Source organism: Prunus persica, chromosome G7 (genome assembly GCF_000346465.2).
Source record: "Prunus persica cultivar Lovell chromosome G7, Prunus_persica_NCBIv2, whole genome shotgun sequence".
NCBI classification, from domain to species: Eukaryota; Viridiplantae; Streptophyta; class Magnoliopsida; order Rosales; family Rosaceae; genus Prunus; species Prunus persica.
The window spans coordinates 9,399,650-9,420,833 of record NC_034015.1 but is presented as its reverse complement, the minus strand read 5'-3'; the positions used below and the strand labels follow the sequence as shown (position 1 = coordinate 9,420,833).

Below are 21,184 nucleotides of genomic sequence, written 5' to 3'. Positions count from 1 at the left end.
TCTGCCTGAAATTGTGATCATTTTAGATTCTATTTAAATTTTGGTAAAATTCCAAAACCGTTCAATGAAACTGTGGCCACTGCAAATGAATTGGATATTTGAGGCAAAAAGATCTATTTTCAAATCCGCTGAAATTCGTGCAAGGTTAACGAGAGCCCAATGTCTTGTGTTGGAGCACATTCTTAAGCTTGATTAGGAAATGAATAAAGGAAGCATATGAGTAGCGTGACGTGGAGGTTTGTGACTCAACTCTTCTGTGCAGCATTAACCAATACTCTACATATGTTGGGCAAAATAATATCCCGATTTGCATGGCATGTCGTCTTCAAATTAAGTCTCACGTTCTACCATTGTTCCTTTTAGGGGTGGTTGCGGTTCGGTAACCGCGAATTTTTACTCAAACCGCAAACCGACTGACTATTTGCGGTTTGGTGATTTTTGAAACCGCAAACCGACCGCGTTTTGCGGTTTACCGCATTGCGGTAAACCGCAAAAATGCGGTCGGTTACCGCGAATTTGCGGTTTAAAACCGCAAATTCTCAAGCATTCACAAAAATATAAATTTACAACCTAAATAAATAAATACACAACCTCAATTTCTCAAGCATATATAAATTCACAATCGATTCCAATTCTCAAGCATTCACAACCTAAGAAAATTAAAGTTACAATTCCAAACATTCCAATTAAAGTTAAACTTCTCAAGCATTCCAATTCCAAATCCTTTAAATTTACAAACCAAAAGCAAAATGAATTAAAGTTACAACCAAAAAGAGAAATCCAATTCACAGTTAATTAAAGTTACAAACTAAAAGGAAAAATGCAATACACCAATGTTACAAACTCAAGTGTTGGTGGTGAGTGGATTTGAAGAACCCCTTTGTGTTGTTTGAGCACCAATGCTATCTACAAATAAAACAACATAGTTTAGTACATTTTATTATAAGAAGAAGCATAAATAACATTAGCATAAATAAACTAATTACTTACAAGTTGTCATATCTTCCATTTCCTTGTAGAATTCAACCTCATCATCTGTTGGTTCCTTGTAAAAGGAAAATTCGTCCGCTCTAAGCCAATCACTAGTACACACTAATGCCTCTACCATTTTAGGATGCAAAGAGCTTCTAAAAGGATCCACAATCCTCTTGCCTATGCTAAAAGTATTTTCACTAGCAAGCGTAGAACTTGGAATTGCAAAGATATCCTTGGCAACTTGTGAAAGAATAGGATATCTTGTTTGGTTCCCTTTCCACCAATTCAAGAGAAGAGAAGGGTTTACAATTTTACTTAATTATTCATAGAGTATAGCCGTGCGGCTATTCTTTGCGGTTTGCGGTAACCGCAAATTTTGAAAATCAAATACCGCAACCGCAACCGTAAATGCGGTTCGGTTCTTAATACCACAATTGCGGTTCGGTTTACCGCGATTGCGGTTTTATTGCGGTAAAATATCGGTTGGTTTTTGTGGTTTTTCGATTTTTCGGTTTAAAATGCCACCCCTAGTTCCTTTACGTTAACTCTGCCTATTTTTCCGTCAAAATTCATCTCCTCTTACATCGAGTTGAACCATTTTTCGATGAACTGAAAGTAGACATTGGATGCTCGTGGTCCTTCGGTCTTGATTCACGAATTTGGTTGTCAATGACGTCAATTTGGTAACTGAACCATATCCATCCTTAGAGCACTTCCACTGCTGCAGTTTGGCCGGGCAGGAGGGGGCCCAAGCCCCATGTCGCGCTTCCAACGAGCTTCAGCAGCCTGAGCAGGAGGTGGGTTTTAAATTTTTTTTACCGTTGTTCTAGATTGTCTTATCATTATTTGTCATCCAATCCAACGGCTGCCCTTTTGTTTTGTTAAAAAAATTGTAAAAAAATTCAAACTTTTTTTTAAAAAAATACCAAAACTTTTGAAACTTTTTTCTATAATACTTACCAATATTCTTCACTTTCCACACTAAATCTTCATACATTTTATTCTCCTTCCAATATTTTTCACTTTCCACACCAAATTTAATTTGTGTTGAAATACAAATGGCATCTTCCATCAAAGCCGGAAGGGTGTGGACAACCATGGAAGATGTTTTGTTGTGTGAGTGTTGGGTCCATGTTGGTCATTGCCCGATCATGGGCAATGAGATGAAGTTCTCTCATATGTGGAGAAAAATTCATGTCGAATTTTGTGAATAATCGGGTTCTGATCGTATGAAAATGACCTTGGCTAGTAGGTGGAAATTTTTAAATAAAGAGTTGGAGAAATGGAGAGATGTGTTGACAAAAGTGAGGGACAATGTTCGAAGCGGCGAAAATCTTGGCAACAAGGTAAATTATTTGTAATTGCTGTTTTATTAAATTTAATGTCCTATTTTTTTTTTTTTCAATTTTTCTTGAATTTTCAACATTTTTTTTAATAGATTATGCAAGCACAAATGTGGTTCGGTGCTATTGGCTAAGGTAAAAAATCTTCAACAATCACCAATGTTGGGACGTTGTAAAAAATTGTTCGAGATTCAAAATTATTCCCACGGGTCCGACCGTTATGTTGAATGAGACGTCGCTCCACGATTCAACGACATCGTATTCGCCTTTGGATTCCATGATAAATCAAGACTCACCAATCCAAAGAGAGCCGAGGCCTATTGGGAGAAAGGTGGTGAAGGCCAAGAAAGGGAGTGATTCCACCAATGATACTACAAAATTTTTGGAGCAAATTGCTCTAAACGGCACAATGAGAATTGAGAGAGACATGAAAAGAGATGCAGATGAGAAGGCAATGTATGAAGAATTTGCAAGTGAAAAGGAATATGCACGCAAAAAAGACATGGAGAAGAAGGATCGGGAAACCATGGCCATGGATACGAGCCATATGTCCCCTGAAACAAAGTCATTTTGGAAGCTAGAATGAAGGGATGTTATGAAAAGAAGGCTTTTCCGTGACGATACCTAGCAACATCGATTGGTTAAATGATGAAAACCATTAGGTTGTATTGCTTGTCTTTTATTTAATTAGTTGTATTGGTTATCTTTTATTTAATTAGTTGTATTGCTTGTCTTTTATTTAATTAGTTCTATTGCTTGTCTTTTATTTAATGAGTGGTATTTCTTGTCTTTTATTTAATTAGTTGTATTTCTTAATTAGTTCTATTGCCTTTTCTTTTATTGAATAAAGAAAGCATTCAATAATATAGCTATTTATTTGACACATTGCATACATCAAAACAAAGCATAATTTGATTCAAAACACAAAGAAAGCATAATTCATCATAAAACACAACCAAAGCATAATTCAAAACAAAACACAAACAAAGCATAATTCAAACAACACATACATCAACACAAATCACTCTCTCTCCATCATACAGACCTCGTTGCCGCCGTCAGTCAATGCTTTCCAGTGAGATCTGCTAGTCTTCATCTCTCTATCTGCAAATTCAAAAACCAACAAATTGGAAAGGACAAAAACAAAAAACAAAAACAGAACATTGTTTGCATATGTGGGTGGGTTTGAGGGTTTCTGGGTGAAAACATAATGTGGGAGGGTTTGGGGTTCTGGGTTCGTTGGGGGTTGGAGGGTGGTGGTTATCGGGGAAGGAGCGTTGGGTGGTTGCATTGCAGTGAAGGGTGGCTGTGATATGGGTTTGAGGGTTGGGTGTTGGAGCTTGATCGGGGGAATGCAGAGAGAGAGAGAGATTTTTTTTTTTTTTTTGTTTTTAATATTTTATTCATATTTTAATCAATTAAATATTAAAAAATTTGAAAAATGTGGGACCCACAATGCCACGTAGGCAACTAATAGAGAGATTTTATAGAAACCCTAACGGCAGAACCACATTGTAATGAATTTAAAAGACAAAGGTATGTGATTGTTAAAATTGAGAAGATAAGGACTTATCTTAAAGATGTAACTATAGGGTACTAAACTGTAATTAACCCTAAAATTAAAAATAAAATTCTTAGATTTGTGTATAAGCAATAATCCTTCTAATTATAATGTTTTCTTTTAGGGTTAATTTCAATTTAGTACCCTAAACTCTTACCCATGAGGTATGTTTGTTCATGCACTCTCAATTTTACCCCAAGTTTTTCAATTTTTTGCAATATGGTTCTGGCATTAACTTCACCGTCAAAATTTTCGTTATTTGCTTGAGTGGCAAGCTTGGGTCCCACTTTTTCACTTCCTTCAATGTTAGTTGAATGATATTTTTGGGTATTTTGTTCAAAAATGGTTTGGTATTAATGTATGTAATGTGTTCTCATGGGCGGGAAGACACCAATTACCCAAAAATACTCTTTAATTGACATCGAATAAACGAATAGGTGAGTAAGACCCAGGCTTGTCATGCAAGCTATTAACTGAAATTTTGACAGTGAAGTTAATGCTGGAACCAAATTGCAAAAGATTGAAAAGTTTAAGGTATGTAATAGTTAAAATTGAGAGTGCCTGAGCAAACATGCCTTAAGGGTAAGAGTTCAAGGTACTAAATCAAAATTAACCCTTAGTTATATATAAAATTTAAAACTTTGTTTAAAAAGATAAAATTGACTAAATAAAAGTTGCTAGGTAAGATTAGCATGTTGCTGGATTCGAACATTTCTCATTAGGGGTGGGTAGGTAAAGTGAAAAAGAAACTTGTATCTTGATACTCATTTTATAAGAGAATAAAAACAACAGCAAAGTTTTTTTTTTTTTTCATTTTGGAATTCAAATGGTTGTGCTTTCTTCATTTTGGAACTCAAATAACAATATGTATTTTTCCTGTATGTTGCTCGACGTTATATTTTGGTCAATATATTTTGAATTTGAACAATTTCATCAATGTGTATCTCTTTAACAAGCCAATTTTATTTAACGTTAACCTACTTTGATGTTCGAGTCTCTACACATGCAATGTGCACACATTAATGTTCAAACTAGACAAAAATGACCATAATTAATAGATTAAAACACAAGAGCCTTAGGTTCATTACCAAAAGAAAAAAAAAAACAAGAACCAGATTGAAATTTCAAACAAAACCATAGGAATCCAAAAGGTATTCAAACCTTTTTTGTGGTAAATTTATTAACCAAGTGTTTTCGTTTCATGAGAGCTTCTCAAATTAAAATTTATTGGTAAAAAAATTAGTTAAAGACTTCTAATTTCAGTCATCTATTAGATGCATAAGATAAATAGTTTTTTTTTTTTTAAAAATATCTATTACACATGTGATTAAAATCATTAACTAATTCCCAATGGAGTCTAGCATAGTAATAAAATATATTGACTTGAAGACCAGTGATCTCATGTTCGAACTTTTCATGGCACCTTGATAATGTGCATATGCGAAAATTTCATCTATTTTGTAATTTAGACTGTCGCTTGTATTCAAAAAGCATTTTTCTTATTTTATTTGTTTAAAGAAAATTGCATCACTCACTCAGTCAGGAGAAAGATTTTTATAAAATAGAAATTATTTTTAGCCAATAACACCATGACAAGTGTTTTAATAATTTGTGTTGGCATAGCATTATTCGGGTTGCTTGCACCCAATGTATGTACTCGTTCGCTTGACAAACAGAGACTGGAGGGAACTGGCGGGAACCCGCAAAGTAAAAAAGAAAGCACCGTACTCAGTCCTAATTAATTGCACCAAAAAGCATTTGGTTCTCGGTAGTGACCAGTGAGAGCGAGCGAGAGAGATCGAAAGCTATGGAAGGCCACGACGACGACGTTTCAATGGAGGACGCAGTCGTTGAGCCCATGCCTAGGAGAACCAAAGGCAGAGGAGGAAGCGGACGTCTCAGATCACAATCCAAAACCCTAGACCACCCAAACAATCCATTTTTCCTCGATGCGAATGAGCCCCCTTCTCAAGGCTACGCTCCTCAACGTTGTCAGTTCCTCTCTCTCTCTCTCTCTCTCTCTCTCTCTCTCTCTCTCTCTCTCTCTCGCATTGCTCTATTTGTCATTTCCTTCGGATTCGGCATTTTTTTCTTTGATGCTCGATTTTCTGTTTGGTTGCTCGGAAAATGCTCGATAACGGGAATTTAGTTGTGAATAATTCCAAATGTCACTGTTTTGGTCCCGGATTGAAGTTAGGGACATAACTGTAGAGCGAGATTGATTTAGTTGTTAGGCTTCGTTTGATTTGATATTAATTCTTAATTTGTGTGCTTGTAATTATTATTTATTTTGTTTTAGGCTTAACAAAATGATTATTAGGGCTATTTACGTGTTTTATAACTTCTTCTAGGCCTTTTTAAAAAAAAAAAAAATTTATTTCCTCATAATTTTCTTTTTGATTTGTAATGTTTTGTGGACTTCTTTGTTTGGTTGCAGAGAAAGATGAATGAAAATGAAATGACATTTCCTTATTTTGGATCCAAGAAACTACACCTGGCTGTTTCTGAGATTTAATATGATTTACAGTTTAATACTAATTGGTTTTGGGTTTAGGGCTCAGGGACAAGGCTCTCTATTTGGTCAGTGAGATATGATAGTAACAAGAATGAATATTTAGAACTTATGTTTATGTTGTATTTGCTTTTGAACGATTTTCTTTTCTGGTAAGCAAGTGGAAGAAAAGACCAGAAGTTAAGTTCCAAGGAGACCAGAACTACCACTTTGTTCTATACGATTAGGGTCTAAGGTTGTTATGAAACTCTAAATGAAAAAAAGTGGCTCCTTGTGATTCAAAAAGATAGGGTGCACAAAACAGAACGCTTAATGACCCAACAGGGATCCCTCTATATTCTAAAAATTCTTTTGTGTTTGTCTACCCTTCCTGATGGTTATTACAATCAGCCAAGGAGCATGATGGTGCATATGGCACTTACAGTAAAAAACAAACTTGTGTTTGTTGATGGTATTGTCAAACAATCTGATGCTTCTTCACCAGATTATGCAGCTAGGCTCATTACATTACAATGATTCTTTTGTGGTTGTTGGATGCTATCTTGAAAGATCTTCATCAAGCTTAAATTTCCGTCTCTTCCTATCTCACTATGATGAAAGCCTTGTGGGATGAACTGTCTTTGTACGGAGTCATTTCTTTTTTTTTTTTGGGTACCATGATCTGTCTCTTTCTATTGTTACAATGAGAGGAGTGGGTAATGTAATTTTTTATGGGTCTTAATGATTCATTTGCTGCAATATGTAGTCCAACTCTCATTCTTGGTATTCAACAAATATGTTTGTCCTTTTGCTGTCACTTAGTAAGGTTGGCTTATTTCTGGGTGATTTTTGGGTTATTATGTGTGCAGCTATTGAAGGATGGATTGTATTGATCACTGGGATACATGAAGAGGCACAGGAAGATCATATTTTGAATGCATTTGGTTACTATGGGGAAATCAAGAATTTGCATATGAATCTTGACCGTCGCACTGGATTTGCTAAGGTAAGTTTTTTTATTTTTATCTTCATGCTTTCGGACAAAACCTAGGCCATGCTCCTGTTTGAGCACTAATGGTTTTATTATATAGGATTGAAGCCTTAAGGTAGTGTTTTCTTGCCTTAAGATGTTATTCAAAGTATCTTCTTTCACTTTCAGATTCATCAAATGTGAAATGGTGTTGGAGTTCAAGGTCTTGCAATATGCACATGCAAATCCAATTATCTGGATTTTTGAGGTCTTGCAATGTGCATGAAAATTTAGTTGGATCTTAATTCTTTTGTTCATCATGGGAATCAAATACTGAGATTCCCATTTCCAAGTTAATGTTTTTGCTCCTGTCAAAAAGTTATTGTTGTTGATCATGATGGATATATTGGTTATCTAAAACCATAAACTATGGCTACCTTCAGTCAGTTATGTAAGGTACTACCCACATCCTATGATTCATATCCCATCAAGTCATCATACTGTGGTTTGGTTAGGAATTTTAGGCATAATATAGACCCTTTCACATGCCTATTCTTTTGTGACGTTTTCAAATCTATGACCTGTCATTTTGCATATATTACTTTTTTTTTGGCCTGTTAATAAATGTACACTTGTCCATTTGAAATTCTTCTTTTGAGGTTTAATTTTCGTTGTATCCAATTGCTGAATTTTTGGATGGGTTATATATTGGATTCGTGCTTCATCTGCATGGATGCTGCTCTGTCATTCACTCGAAGTGTTTGGGTCTATGAACTATTCTTTTGGTCGGCCAACTCATGATGAAGAAATTTTTTTAGGTTCACAGTCGGGTGGGATTGGAGTATGGGTGAGGGTCAGAAATCGGTCGGTCTTCTCTTTGGGCATTAGTTTCTAGAGAGTTTAAAGGGATTATTCTGCAATATTTTTTGATTGGAAGGCAGCAGAGATGTAGTTCTTGATTAGAATCTCGTTTGTTGTTCATCATTAGTGTCACTTACGGTTTGAGGTGGTGAGGTGGGCTCCTCCACAATCTGTGCTGTATTTTGTTGATTAAAAAATGTTATCTTCAAAATAAATAAAAAGAGAATGCCGGGACCATATAATTTCTTGGATAATTTTTTTTTGTACTCCAATAGAGGGCTTTACTTAAGAATAGGGTGAGAAAACGTAGGATACCTGTTTATGCTTATTAATGCTAAACAATTTCAGGGTAATGCGCTGATTGAATATGAGACATTTGAGGAAGCTGATGCAGCAATATCAGCAATGAATGGCACTAAACTTTTTGGTCGGACCATCCTTGTTAACTCGGCTTTCATGACTGGTCCCTTTGGAAGTAATTCAAGAAGGTTCGTTTGCTTGTTAACCCTTTATTTACCTTCTATTGATGTGCTCACGTAAATTCCTTTATCTGCTCTTTTGAGTGAAGGTAAATACATCATATATATTTGTGCAAAGAAAGTCTACTTTTTTTTTCTTTTTTTAAATTCACTAGTTATAAAACCCCCTTGTGGCATGCCTAGCAATTGTGGTTAGATGCATAAATGCTTTATATGCATATTCAATCCATCAAATTGTTTTAGCTTTTCTGCATATAGAAATCTCTTAGGATGCAATTGTTTAAGCAGCCGGATTTAGCTATTCTTATAATAATTGATAGCTCCTTCCCTCTTCTCTGTAGATCACCACAATTGAACCGCTCCAGAAGTCCAAGGATGAAATACTGATTTGGGTTCTGCTTCCCTCGGCAACACTATTATGCTTGTGCTAGTGAGTAGTGACACAATTTTAATATTGCTTTTATTACAAGGTGCATGTCACTGACGTCAGGCAGGGGCATTCTAACTTTCAAAAGATGTATGCAAGAACGGAATTTGGAGTACATACATTTTTTACTAATTACATGTGTAAACGTTGAGATGGTATATCCTTAACATCCCTTCTTGTAGTTGCTTCCGTTTTGATCTGTGCTTTTAACTGATCGTTGAAGTTCATGCAAATTGCTTAGCAAATGCAATGTTGCTGTTGGAGTTATAATACTCTGTTTCCATTGCAATTAGGTCTAGCAGATGTCATAGTTGAGTTTGATCTCTATTCTTCATTTACTGTCGTTTTTTTTTTCAACTGGATTATACCCGGCCCGGTTCTATTTCAAACAAAACAAGCAAAGAAGGGAAATCTTAGTAAAGGAAGTTTTACTGTAAGCAGGGCTGAAAATTTGTGTGCCTGATTTTGAGTGTCTTCAGTTGTTGTCTTCAAATCAAACCATTTTTGTAATTTCACATATTTATCTTGATATTTTTGGTTGTTGTTGTTCCTCCTTTCCATGTACAATCAACAAATATCTTGCAAAATCCAAACACGTTTTCGCCATCTCTTTTCCAATCGAAATTAGCCTTCTCCTGTCCAAGATTTGATAGGGTAAGTTCGTGCATGTCATATCAAGAAAGCATTTTCCATCTTATGTCACGCCCACGTAGACTCCAAAAACAGTGTAAAAGTGGGTCCTCCTTCCCCTACACAATGTACTCTTATCTGATTGTGCGCATGAAGATTCTGATTTTGATGATAAATGCATCTTTTCACTGTCTCATATGGTGGCCTCTTTCTCCGGCAGGAAAGGTGTAAAGCCCATGTAGAGGGAGGATGTTTTACTTTTTTTTGCCCAAAATTAGAAAGAGGGAGGGTTTTTTTTAATTTAAATTTGAGATTACTAATCTACAAGTCACGATTCTTTTTTACTAGATTAGAGCTCGTCGAGAGAGAGTGGTTGGTTCAGACAAAGATGTTGAATGACAATTATTTGTAAACAAATAATGCACAAAAAAGTATATGTATCGCACATTTTGTGTCAAAAAATTTATGGATATGTTTCGATTTTTCTAATGGTGGTCTGCAATTGGTTGCGCGGTTCAACATATGCGACCTCAAATTTTGTCTAGTGGAGGATTGAATTGAATTTTTTATACTCACTTTAGTATAATCACGCGTGTTGTGCTTGTAGCCATCCTGAATGCATGCGTGATTGCTTCTTGATCATATTATTATGGATGAAATCAATAAGGCAGGGAAGAAAAAGTGAGAGAGGGAAAGACGCAAGGAGTAGTGATATGGTTTTTTCTGTTTAAATTTAGCAATGGAGTAGTGATAGTATGCAAATGTGGGTGATTCCTGATTATTAACATATGAAAAGCGCGACCCATAAATAATAAAGACGTGATTGATTAAGCATCATTATATAGGTAAGAGTTAAGAGACTTAATATACGCCCACCTATGTTATAACAGGTGAACGAGTTATAACACGTGATGATACCATAAAATGAAAAGTACATAATAATTGAAAATACCAACTAAAAGTTTAGTTTTGTACCAACTTGTGCCCTTGATATAAAGCCACACAAAGACAGGAGAGCTATGGAGACTTTTCTCGACGCCTTAGCATGTGTTATTAAACACCCACACGCCTCCTTGACACGAATTCAGCAGAAAATCAAAGATCATTGTGGTGTGTGTGGTTGGTAGCATACAAAACTCAAGTTTGTTATGGTCGAAAATCAGAAAATAGTTTGTCCCTACTAGCCTACATCATCAACCCTACTTTATTATATGCTGGCTCTTTTTTTGCCATATTCTCTTTTTCTTGACTGATTGACAAAAAATTGAGAAATTATCCATAACTCCACATGAATACAGCAGCCTGCCGACATGATACAATCTTTTAGAATAAAAAAAAAAATAAACTGTTGAAAAAACGGAAAGAAAAAAGAAAAGAAATACCCTGATGAGGTTTCAAGGAGGGTTCCTAAGATTTTTTAGGGCTCCCTTGTCCCTCAGGGGAGGTGAACCAGAGAGGAAGGCAGCCCTGAAATAAACCTTTAAATATAGGGAAGGGGAAGGAGAGGCAAGACTTGTCTCAAGAAAGCTTTGTTTCCATCCTATGCCCTCCCTCCACAATCCGATCCGATACATGAAGGATTCTGGTTTTTTTTTATTTTATTTTATTTTATTTTTATGGTAAGTTTTGTTGGAAGTTATTTCTTGTTTAATACCCCTTTTTTCTTATTTGGATTTGGTCTCCTCGTTTTTTTTTTTTGTTGGTCAAGATGGATTTTGTCTCCTAGTTACGTAAACGATACTGGATCTTAATCTGGTTAGGAATTCAACTAGGATATTACCAGTGGCCCACAATAAATTATTTTATGTGCTAGGGTTTTATGGATCAATAGTCATAATCTGTTCAGAATAAAGAGGTTTAATCCTACATCAATAAGGATATCTTAAGAATCCTTGAAGGGTAACAGTGGCGGATATAGGATTTAAAAGTCGGTTTAGGAAAACTTATGTACTAAACTCGATGGTACAATTGAATTTCATTAATAAACACTAGTAAATTAGTTTTTAATTTAAGAAATAAGAAAGAGAATCCCAAAAGAGAAAAAGAAAGAGAGAGAGAGAGAGTCCAAAAGAAAAAGAAGAAAAAAACATAGAGAAGTTATGTCCCATGAAAATAGGTTCCCATGTTCTTAATTTACTATATTATATTATCCTTATATAAATAAAAAATTTCAATACTTAATAAATTCATTAACCAAGGGCAAATTTTGGTATTTTGAATGTTTTACCATTTTTCGCTTTTTGCTTTATCTATAAAAGCATGTGCCAATTGATTTTCTTTTATCTTTTATATTTTATTTTTAGAATTAAGAAAAAATAACATGGGTATCTATTTAGTAAATTTAGGTTTTAGCCACAAAAAAACTTTCACTTTTGGAAAAAGCCAAAGCTTTTTCTAAAAAGACAGAAAAACCTCTCAACTTTCAAATCAAAGACATGCAAATGTAAAGGATTCCTTAGGAAATCCAAAAATAAATAAGGGCATTTTGTCCATTTTGGATTCTTTTAAAAAATTTCTCTCTCCTTTGGGTTTTTCCAAAGTCTCCCTATCTATTTATATAAAGCAAAAGTCAGAGAATGGTAAAACATTCAAAATACCAAAAAATGCCCTTGGTTAATGCAAACATTAAGAATTGAAATTATTAATTAAATGAGGATAATATGGTAAATTCACACTTTTTCATATTAAAAAAAATTAAAATTAAAAGAAAAATCAAATAATGGATCCTATTTTTATGGAACACAACTACCCATTATATTTTTTAATTCTAAAATAAAATAATTTTTTTTTAAAAAAGTATCTCGCATGCGCGGAAGCGCGTGCGGAGAGGGTAGTATATACTATGTGTGTGCCAATTGAATTTTTTTTAATATTTTATAATTAAAAAGATAACAAGTAGTCGTCGTCCATAAAAATAGGACTCATTACCTGATTTAATTTTTAATTTTTAATTTTTAAATGAAAAAGTGTTAATTTACCATATTATCCTCATTTAATTAATAATTTCAATTCTTAATGTTTTTATTAACCAATGACATTTTCTGATATTTTGAATATTTCACAATTCTCTACTTTTTGCTTTATATATATAGATAAATAAAAATAATTTTGGCTTTAAACCAAAGAATTTTGAAGTAAAACTTTCCCACATGTTGAGTACAACCCACTTGATAAATCAACTTGGTAAATATAATCATTAACAACCTAACCTATTAACAAAACAAAAAAAACCTTAAAACATTTGATAGATAACCCAGCCAATTAACACAACAAACTCATCACTCAACCCATTAATAGGCATCGGAGTTAATGATTAAGAGAAAATGAGAGAATAAGATGAACAAAAAGAAACCAAACCAGACTCACACTAGACATAAGATAAAGCTAAGACAAAGGCAGAAATCAGATTTCCACCTTGCCAACAATACCATCCACATAGAGGAAGCAGCAGAAAATTTTCTAGGTTATTTGTTGGTATTAGAGAAAATTTTATCTTTCAGCTGGCCTAAATTTCAACTCTGATACCACTTGTAAACCAATTAGATTGCATATAAGAGAACACTACTTTGTTTTGTAGCCATTGGAATGATTGAACGAGCAACTTGACACACATCACTTCTTCTCAATATCGATTTATGTATACTCTCTCACAGATGGAGTATGAGCTCTTTACAATGGGGTAATCCGATATGAGCAGGGACTATGTATTTATATGCATCAGTCGGGACTCCTTACCCATCAAGGAGTCCACAACCTCTCCTTATTGCATTAGAATTAGGAGTTCTAATCCACTATGAATTAGGAATCTTAGTAGTCTTGGACTTAAACTGAAACACTTCTCTCCAAGACTTACAAGTCCAGTTATAATCAAATTCCTAGTCTCCACCTGAGTGAGATTTAAAGACATAAAAATCTTACAATTAATGCATGCAGGGACATACCTAGCAAAGTACTAATCTGAGCTATAGCCCAAGTGACTTTTCTTGTCTTTCAACTCAAAAGGTTGACTTGTAAATCTTTGCAAAGGATAGAAAAGTGTAAACATAATAAATTTTTCCTCGATTAGTGTGAAATTAATGTTAGTTGATATTAGAAACTATATTTTTCTTTTTGAAAACATTGGAAACTTTACTTGGACTAATTATGTTGTACATCAATTCTGAGTTGATAAACATGTGATCAACTATTTTTAGATTTTTTGGAAAAACATTCATATCACTAGCTTTCCTTTTCTTCATACTAAGGCTAAAAGAATTACTTCCATTACATTTTGTCAGAGAGTTCCTATGAGAAAACCAATCAAAGGCTTTTATTGTCATGAAATAGAGAAAACTATTATAATAATTTTGGTGTTCTTACTTGTATGAATAATGAATCATCAATCAGTGAGATTTATTGAATTAATTAGTTGCTGACATGTTGTCTTGTATATATTATTTAATAGGTTATACTTTTATAATGTCGGGTCAATATAAAAAATCTTAGAGATCAAAGAATCTTGGAATTCTTTTGTTATCAACGAAATTCACTCGTATCATCAGTTTTCTATCTTCTTAGTAGGTTTGTACGTTAGGTAAATTTAGCCTACCTCATTTTGAAATCTTGAGTTTGTCTCTGAATGCACGCGAGTCCCCCAACACACTAACAACAACTGATAATCATCCACGTGCGTGTAGTCACCCTTGAATATATAAATAATTGCTTTTGATCCATAATCTTCTGGAAGAAATTAATAAGGCACGAAGAAAAAAAACCAGTTAGAAATAGATTATACAAGGAGAAGTAAAAAGTATGATTAATCGTACGTACATTTGGACAATTTATGACTAATAATACACATCAAAGGTAAAAGCGTGGTTGATTTGGCATTATCGAAAGAGGTAAGAGCCAAGAGGCATAGGATCTAGGAAAATTTCTTCGATAAAACTTGGGTAAAAGCAAAGTACATAATGATGGAATGTACCAACTAGAAACTTTGTTTTGCATTGCACCTATCTGTTTTTTTCTCATCTTTTTATATTCCGTTCGAGATAATAAAGCTACCCAAGTACACATGAGAGGTATGGCCTTAATTTGAAACTTTGGCGACTCATTCTTGGCATGTCTTAGAAAAGACCAAAACTTTTTCCTTGATTGACAACAGGTGATATACTTCCTCATCATCAATCTAAGCAGCCTTTCTGTGCTGCCGACATGCTACAATCTTGAACACGTAGTGGAGTATGACATGAGTTGTATTGAATAAAATCTGGGGACCCTCTAAATCTATGATTTGGGAAGAGAAAAAATATTTGTTACGAAAACGTTTTTGTTATGAAAATTAAAATGTCATGATCATGTGTCAATGAAGATTAATGTGCATGCTCTTTGCCCCCTTTTTAATAAAAAATAAAAAATAAAAAATAAAAAATAAAAAATTGTGTGAATGAACGTGGGCAGATTTTTGTGTCCAAGATCTATCTAATGACGGCACTTGATTGATTATGTTTAGCACTAACACTTAAAATAAGTATTTACACGTTTCTGTGCTCGAAGTGAAGTTTCATCACCAAAGATTATAAATGTGGGCGTGGCTCATTGAATAGGTTCACATTCTATTTAAATCAAGAATAAAATCAAGTATTGATGAAGTTTGTTGACACATCATCTCACTAATAAACGCCATGTGAAAGATCGGAATAAGTAGGATATCCATCCTTCATTCACACTGAATCCGACTAGACGTATACGAATTATTCCATGGACCTAACTCCCCAACCTTACTTGTGGTGGTTGGGTCTATCTGTGCTCACCCGATCAAAACACTTGGATGAAGTTGCCATGAAGCTCCCCTACCAGTTGGGACTTAGTCACAGACTAATCTCCAAAAGGAGAAAACTTACTTATACTGAGGATACTCCTGTGACGTTATCTCACGACAATCACTCATTGTCATGTGTTTTAATTTTTTGACATGACAATATGTGATAAGTTTGAGATACTGTCACGGTGACATCCCTGTCGCATGTAAGCTCTTTGGCCCCTATACTCACTTCGTAAGCCAATTGTTACCATATGGTTGAGTTAGTAAGATTCGTTCTCTTCACTATTCAGGTCTAAGTTCGAGTTTCGCCACTGACAATTCTTTTGGTGGGTAATTTGTAAAAGTCAAAAAAGGACTTAAGACCCTCACTGTAAGTCTTCAAAGAGACCTTAATATCCTGAAATGGGATAGTCTCCCATCCTCCTAAATTTTATGTCCAATAAATAAAACTTTAAGAAAATTAAGCAAATTTTAGACATGTAAAACAAATATTAACAAAAAAATAAAAATGATGTTTTTAGGTATAGCCAAAAATGAGAGGCAAGACTTAGCGTATGGGACTTTCTGAAAAGACCTGATGATGTCTAGTATTTGTGAAAAGTTGGGAAAGCAAATATAATATATAGGAAGTACCAACTCGGATTATGCTCAGATTCAATTTTGTTTTTATCTCTTTATTTCTTTATCCAATTGAGCTAAAGCTCTACATAGATCAAGTGATGGACTTGAAAAGCACCCACATCCACTTGGCAGTCCCCTCAATGACACGAGTTCGACAGAAAACCAAAGCTTGCTTGTGTTGTTTTGTGTTGCGCTGTGTTATGTGTGGCAATTGGATCCACAACTTTCTTAATAAGTTTATTGTGGTGATCGAAAGCCGTTTGATTGACTAACCTACATTATCAAAATTCAAATGTATTTTATTGCATCTTTCTCTCTTATAAATTACAGTTTGACGTATATATATAAATTATTATCAAAACTTTAAATAAATAAAAAACCATCGATAGAGTTTCAACTTAGAGAAGGAGGGTGGTATGCTTCCTTTGTTATTTCAATTACTTAATATTCTTTTTTTTGTCTCCCACATTTTCTCTCTTTCTTGATTGAAAGAATACGTGGCAAGTCCTCAGTAGAAGGGGGTTGTGTGTGTGTGTGTGTGTGTGGGAGCTAAAAGATACAAAGCTAAGATGAAGACACAAGTAATTCGGTAAAACACAAGAATCTATAGATGTTTGATTATGTGTTTTATGGACTCTCTAGTGATCTCTCATTTCACTAGAATAATATGAATAACTTTGATTTACAATCAAACTCCCTTAGCCCCTATGCAAAACCCTAGTTCTCTATTTTTTCTCACCCTTACTCAATCTTTTGGTGCCTCTCTTGCACTCTCGTCAACTTTATTGAACCCTCATGAAATCCTACTTATAGTACTTAGGTTACAATTAGACCTGAAGTAGCGAACTAAAAGTCTCAAAAATAATAGACAAAGCGGGAAAATTGATAATCGATCGGTCAGCTAGGTACTAGTCACTCGATTTGCAACAAATTGTGACTGGTTGGTCAACTACTCTGACTGGCTGCCTTGTTGCTGCTCCAAAAACCACACTCTCAGTATTAAGGGCCGGTCCTCATATTCCAGTTGTTTTTCCTACTTCAAAACTTCAATCCAGAATGACGAGCAAACTACGACAATCTCCACCTTTGCGAACCATCACCCAAGTATGGTTGTTGTACATTCTATTGCCTCTTTAACCTATTGAAAACTGTCCTAACATTTTTCAAGAAACTTCACCTTGGGAAGAGACCATTTCCCTTAATGCGCCTCAAGAGAGGAAAGAATAGCACGAAGGTATAATTTCTTTGTAGTGAGGGAGCTGCCACATGAAAAGTTATTATTAATTTTGAAAATCATAGAACCGGTCCGGTTCTTGGAATTTAAAAACCATTTTTAATCGATATATTTTAGAGATATTTAGTTATATATTCATTCTTAGCACTAATAATATAGATAAACTCTACACCATTTAATTTCTATAAACAAACTCAAAAAATGACAACGAGCCCTATTGAATTTAATTTTGATTATTAAATTACTTTGATGCCTTGTTGAGTGTTTTGCGCTTCTTTGTGAGATTGTGGGGTTGAGTTTGTTTTAAGAAATCAATGGTAATTTTGTAATTTAAAAGAAGTTAAAACCCTTTTTGTTATGTTGTAAATGGACTTTGAGTGTGTTTTTAAATTTTTTATTATTTATAATTTAAGCTCTTATATTAGATATAATAGTAAATCTCCGTTTTTATTTCAGTCCCTTCCAGCCGGTTGTGGATTGTTCTTGTTCGGTCAAAACCCCAACCCTAAAATTTTTGTAACTATCATAGTTAGCGGATGCGTTTGTACATCTCATATCTTTTCCAACCAAAATGGTGCACAATAAATTGTGCGCTCATAATAATATTTTCAAAAAATTAATAAATAAATTTGCATCAAAATTATTGATGTTCCTTCTGAGGAAATAAAAAATAAAATAAAATAAAATAAAATAAATGATGGACTTGGAGGCATGACAATAATAATGTGCATGTCTTTCTTTCCATGTCAGAAAGATGTTAACGTTTGCCTTGTCCTCCCTCTGTTGTGGCTGCATGCAACAGATGACATGGCTGGCTTAGCAATCAGAATTGACTGGCGCACCAGCACTGTGCTTGCTGGATAGGGATAAGGATATAAGAAAGTGACAATTAGCCAATGTTTATATGCAAACCCACCAAGAAAAATCCAAATTTTCAAAAAATATCCGAGGGATATAGGCATCGGTTTTCATGTATAAGATGTGATTTTCATATTTATTGTAGTCCTTTTCTTACGTGTTTTTTTTTGCTTGGTTTGAAAAATAAAAATAAAGAAATAGGCAAAATACGAGATACCGGACACAATAAATGTGTAAATAATTTGAGTTTATATATTTGGACACGATAAATGCCTCAACCCTAAACCCTTTGCAACCCCTCCCAAAACTTGAACAAAATGTTTTCAGCCACAAGAAAGAAACAGGCGAACTATAATACTGCTGAGCTCAGCCAGAAAATGCTTATGAAAATTGCATGGTAGTTTATAGCTGTCACAGGATTAGAGAGAAAGGAATATCAAATTAAATATGCATGGTTGCTTTCTTTGTACCATTCGAATTAAAGGGAGAATGCTATGTAGCAGCTGGCTACATGAGACAGACAAGTGGCTCACAAGAAACTCAGACGTACCCTAGGACACATGTCAGCAGGCTGTGGTTTGTGACATTAAATGACCAATATTGTACTTTCCTATATATAGATTTTTTTTTTTCCTCTTTTGTGACATTAAATTACTGTTTCGTTATTATAATGGTCCTTTGTAGTTAGTGGTGTTTTTTAATGAATTATGAAATTTAAACTCCAACCGAACTCCTTTATCATAAATGCTTTCATTCCTTTTTAATTTAACATAAATGCTCATTCTCTATATAAACTAATAACAAAAAACTAGTTAACATTAAACAAAATGTTTAAAATAATAATATTGAAGTAAAGTAGTATTTAATTATAGGGAGTCACTAAGAGTCTTTTCTTCCTCCTCAGATTTAGGAGCTTTTAGATACGTCTCCCAATTTTAGAAAGTGGATACAGCGCATGGGTGAAATTGTATTTTTCTAATTCCTCCTTGAAATTTGTCTAAAGAGGTAATTTAAAGAGTCCATAGTTGATAATTTAATATCTTTGTCTAAATCTCCTTCCATCCGATGTGTTAAATAATGGAGTTATTTTATTTATTGGATAAAAATTGCATCCAACAATGAAACTGATTGAAGCCAAAGCTCTAAACCAACTGCTGCAATGACACTTTGAGCAAGATACAAATTACACGCTGTTGATTCTAAGAATACCCAATTAATTTCAGAAGAAACACATGTAGAAGAAAAAAAACTTAATTAATTTCATTCAATATTCAGAACTGTCTATTTAGAGTATATGTAATGGTGAGGGTCATTTCAATAAATTGAACTTTTGAGTTGAAGTAGTAAAGTTCAATTCATTTCAGAGATCAATATTTCATTTCTGGGATCAATAGTTCATTTTAGAGGTCAATAAAATGAACTTTGAAATGAAATTCATTTCAATAAGCTGACACATCATAATAACTCTACAGCCTCTCTCTTATTGACATGGACAACATTACTGTTTAATTTTTCCATTACATTTAGTTAGTGTAAACTAACCGTTACTTTTTCTTTTTTCAAAGCAACTACTTGTTTCTAATTTATTTCACTTTTAAAAAAAGAAACATCTAGTTATTATATATACTAGCTATTACTACTTTGTTTCAGTTTTCAAAAAAAAAAAGATAGCTAATTATATATACTAACCATTACTAATTTATTTCACTTTTCGAAAAAAGGATAGCTAATTATATATACTAGCCATTGCTAATTTATTTCACTTTTGAAAAACACAAATGGACGACTAATTATTTACCTATAAATACATATATAGCAAACAACTCTCCAAAAACTTCTTACACCGACAAAAAAATTGTTTATGTTGAATTATTTTTCAATAAAAAATAGGGATCTTCACTAATATACCCAAAATAGGAGTTGAAATTATAAAAAAACCCCACATGGAAAACACTTCATAAACACACCCAAAATCCATTTATTAAATAACAAATTAGTGTTGAAGTTCCAATAAAATACAGCACTGCCACTATCAAGCCCAACAGAAAAAAACTCAAAAAACACCCAAAACAAACCCAGCCCAAATTTATAAACAAGCCCAAACATTGTACCATCTCGTATTCCATAACTTTCGGCCCAAAAAAAAAAGTAAACCGTAAAAGTACAATGTTAATACCATGTCATAGAAGTATATTGTTAATACCATTCCATAGAAGTATATTGTTAATACCATTCCATAAAAGTACAATGTTAATACCATGTCATAGAAGTACATTGTTAATACCATGTCATAGAAGTACATTGTTAATATCATTTCATAGAAAAACATTGTTAATACCATTTCACAGAAGTACATTGTTTATACTATGTCATAGAACTATCTTGTTATTACTATGTCATAGAACCATCTTGAGTCCTTTCCAAAGGCATAAACTTTCTCAGCATCACTGATAAGCATTGTCTTGCCAACCCCAGCAGCGAAGAATACTAGTAATAACAAGATACCTCTACAAAAAAAAAAAAAAAATGTATACTGTTAATACCATGTCATAGAACTATCTTCCTAGTAAAAATCACATTCTACATATCATAAACTTCAAGTGCACAACTATATATATAGCAAATTATAGAGCATGCTTTGTTACTGAAATTCTGTTAATGCTATGTCATAGACGTACACTGTTAATACTATGTCATAGAAATCAACTCAGTTTCAAGGTATGAACAGTATAACAACTGTTCATACCACTTATTGGAAGTCAATAACAACATCATTTCATTTGCATCATAGGTATGATAAACCAAATAAAGTCTAACCAAATCAGAAAATATTTGAGATATGAATAGAGGATCCAGTGTTCGTTAATTTACATATTCAATTGTAAACCAAATAAAGTAAGAGGGCCACATTACATACTAACTCATACATAC

At 33.8% G+C, this 21,184-nt stretch overlaps 1 protein-coding gene across 1 annotated transcript; it reads left to right on the top strand.

Moving 5' to 3' along the window:
* Positions 5,535–9,276, top strand: LOC18770604 (RNA-binding protein 8A). The gene is made up of 4 exons (XM_007202609.2): positions 5,535–5,870; positions 7,240–7,376; positions 8,550–8,689; positions 9,022–9,276. Exons 1-4 carry the CDS (start codon positions 5,687–5,689, stop codon positions 9,065–9,067), a joined length of 507 nt encoding a protein of 168 aa, XP_007202671.1. The 5' UTR covers positions 5,535–5,686; the 3' UTR covers positions 9,068–9,276.

What these genes read in the sequence shown, in the direction of transcription:
- LOC18770604 (XM_007202609.2), top strand. Translation starts at nt 5,687, where the DNA reads ATGGAAGGCCACGACGACGACGTTTCAATGGAGGACGCAGTCGTTGAG. An exon ending in GTCGCACTGGATTTGCTAAG is followed by an intron (nt 7,377 to 8,549) that starts GTAAGTTTTTTT and finishes AAACAATTTCAG; the next exon opens with GGTAATGCGCTGATTGAATA. An exon ending in TTTGGAAGTAATTCAAGAAG is followed by an intron (nt 8,690 to 9,021) that starts GTTCGTTTGCTT and finishes TCTTCTCTGTAG; the next exon opens with ATCACCACAATTGAACCGCT.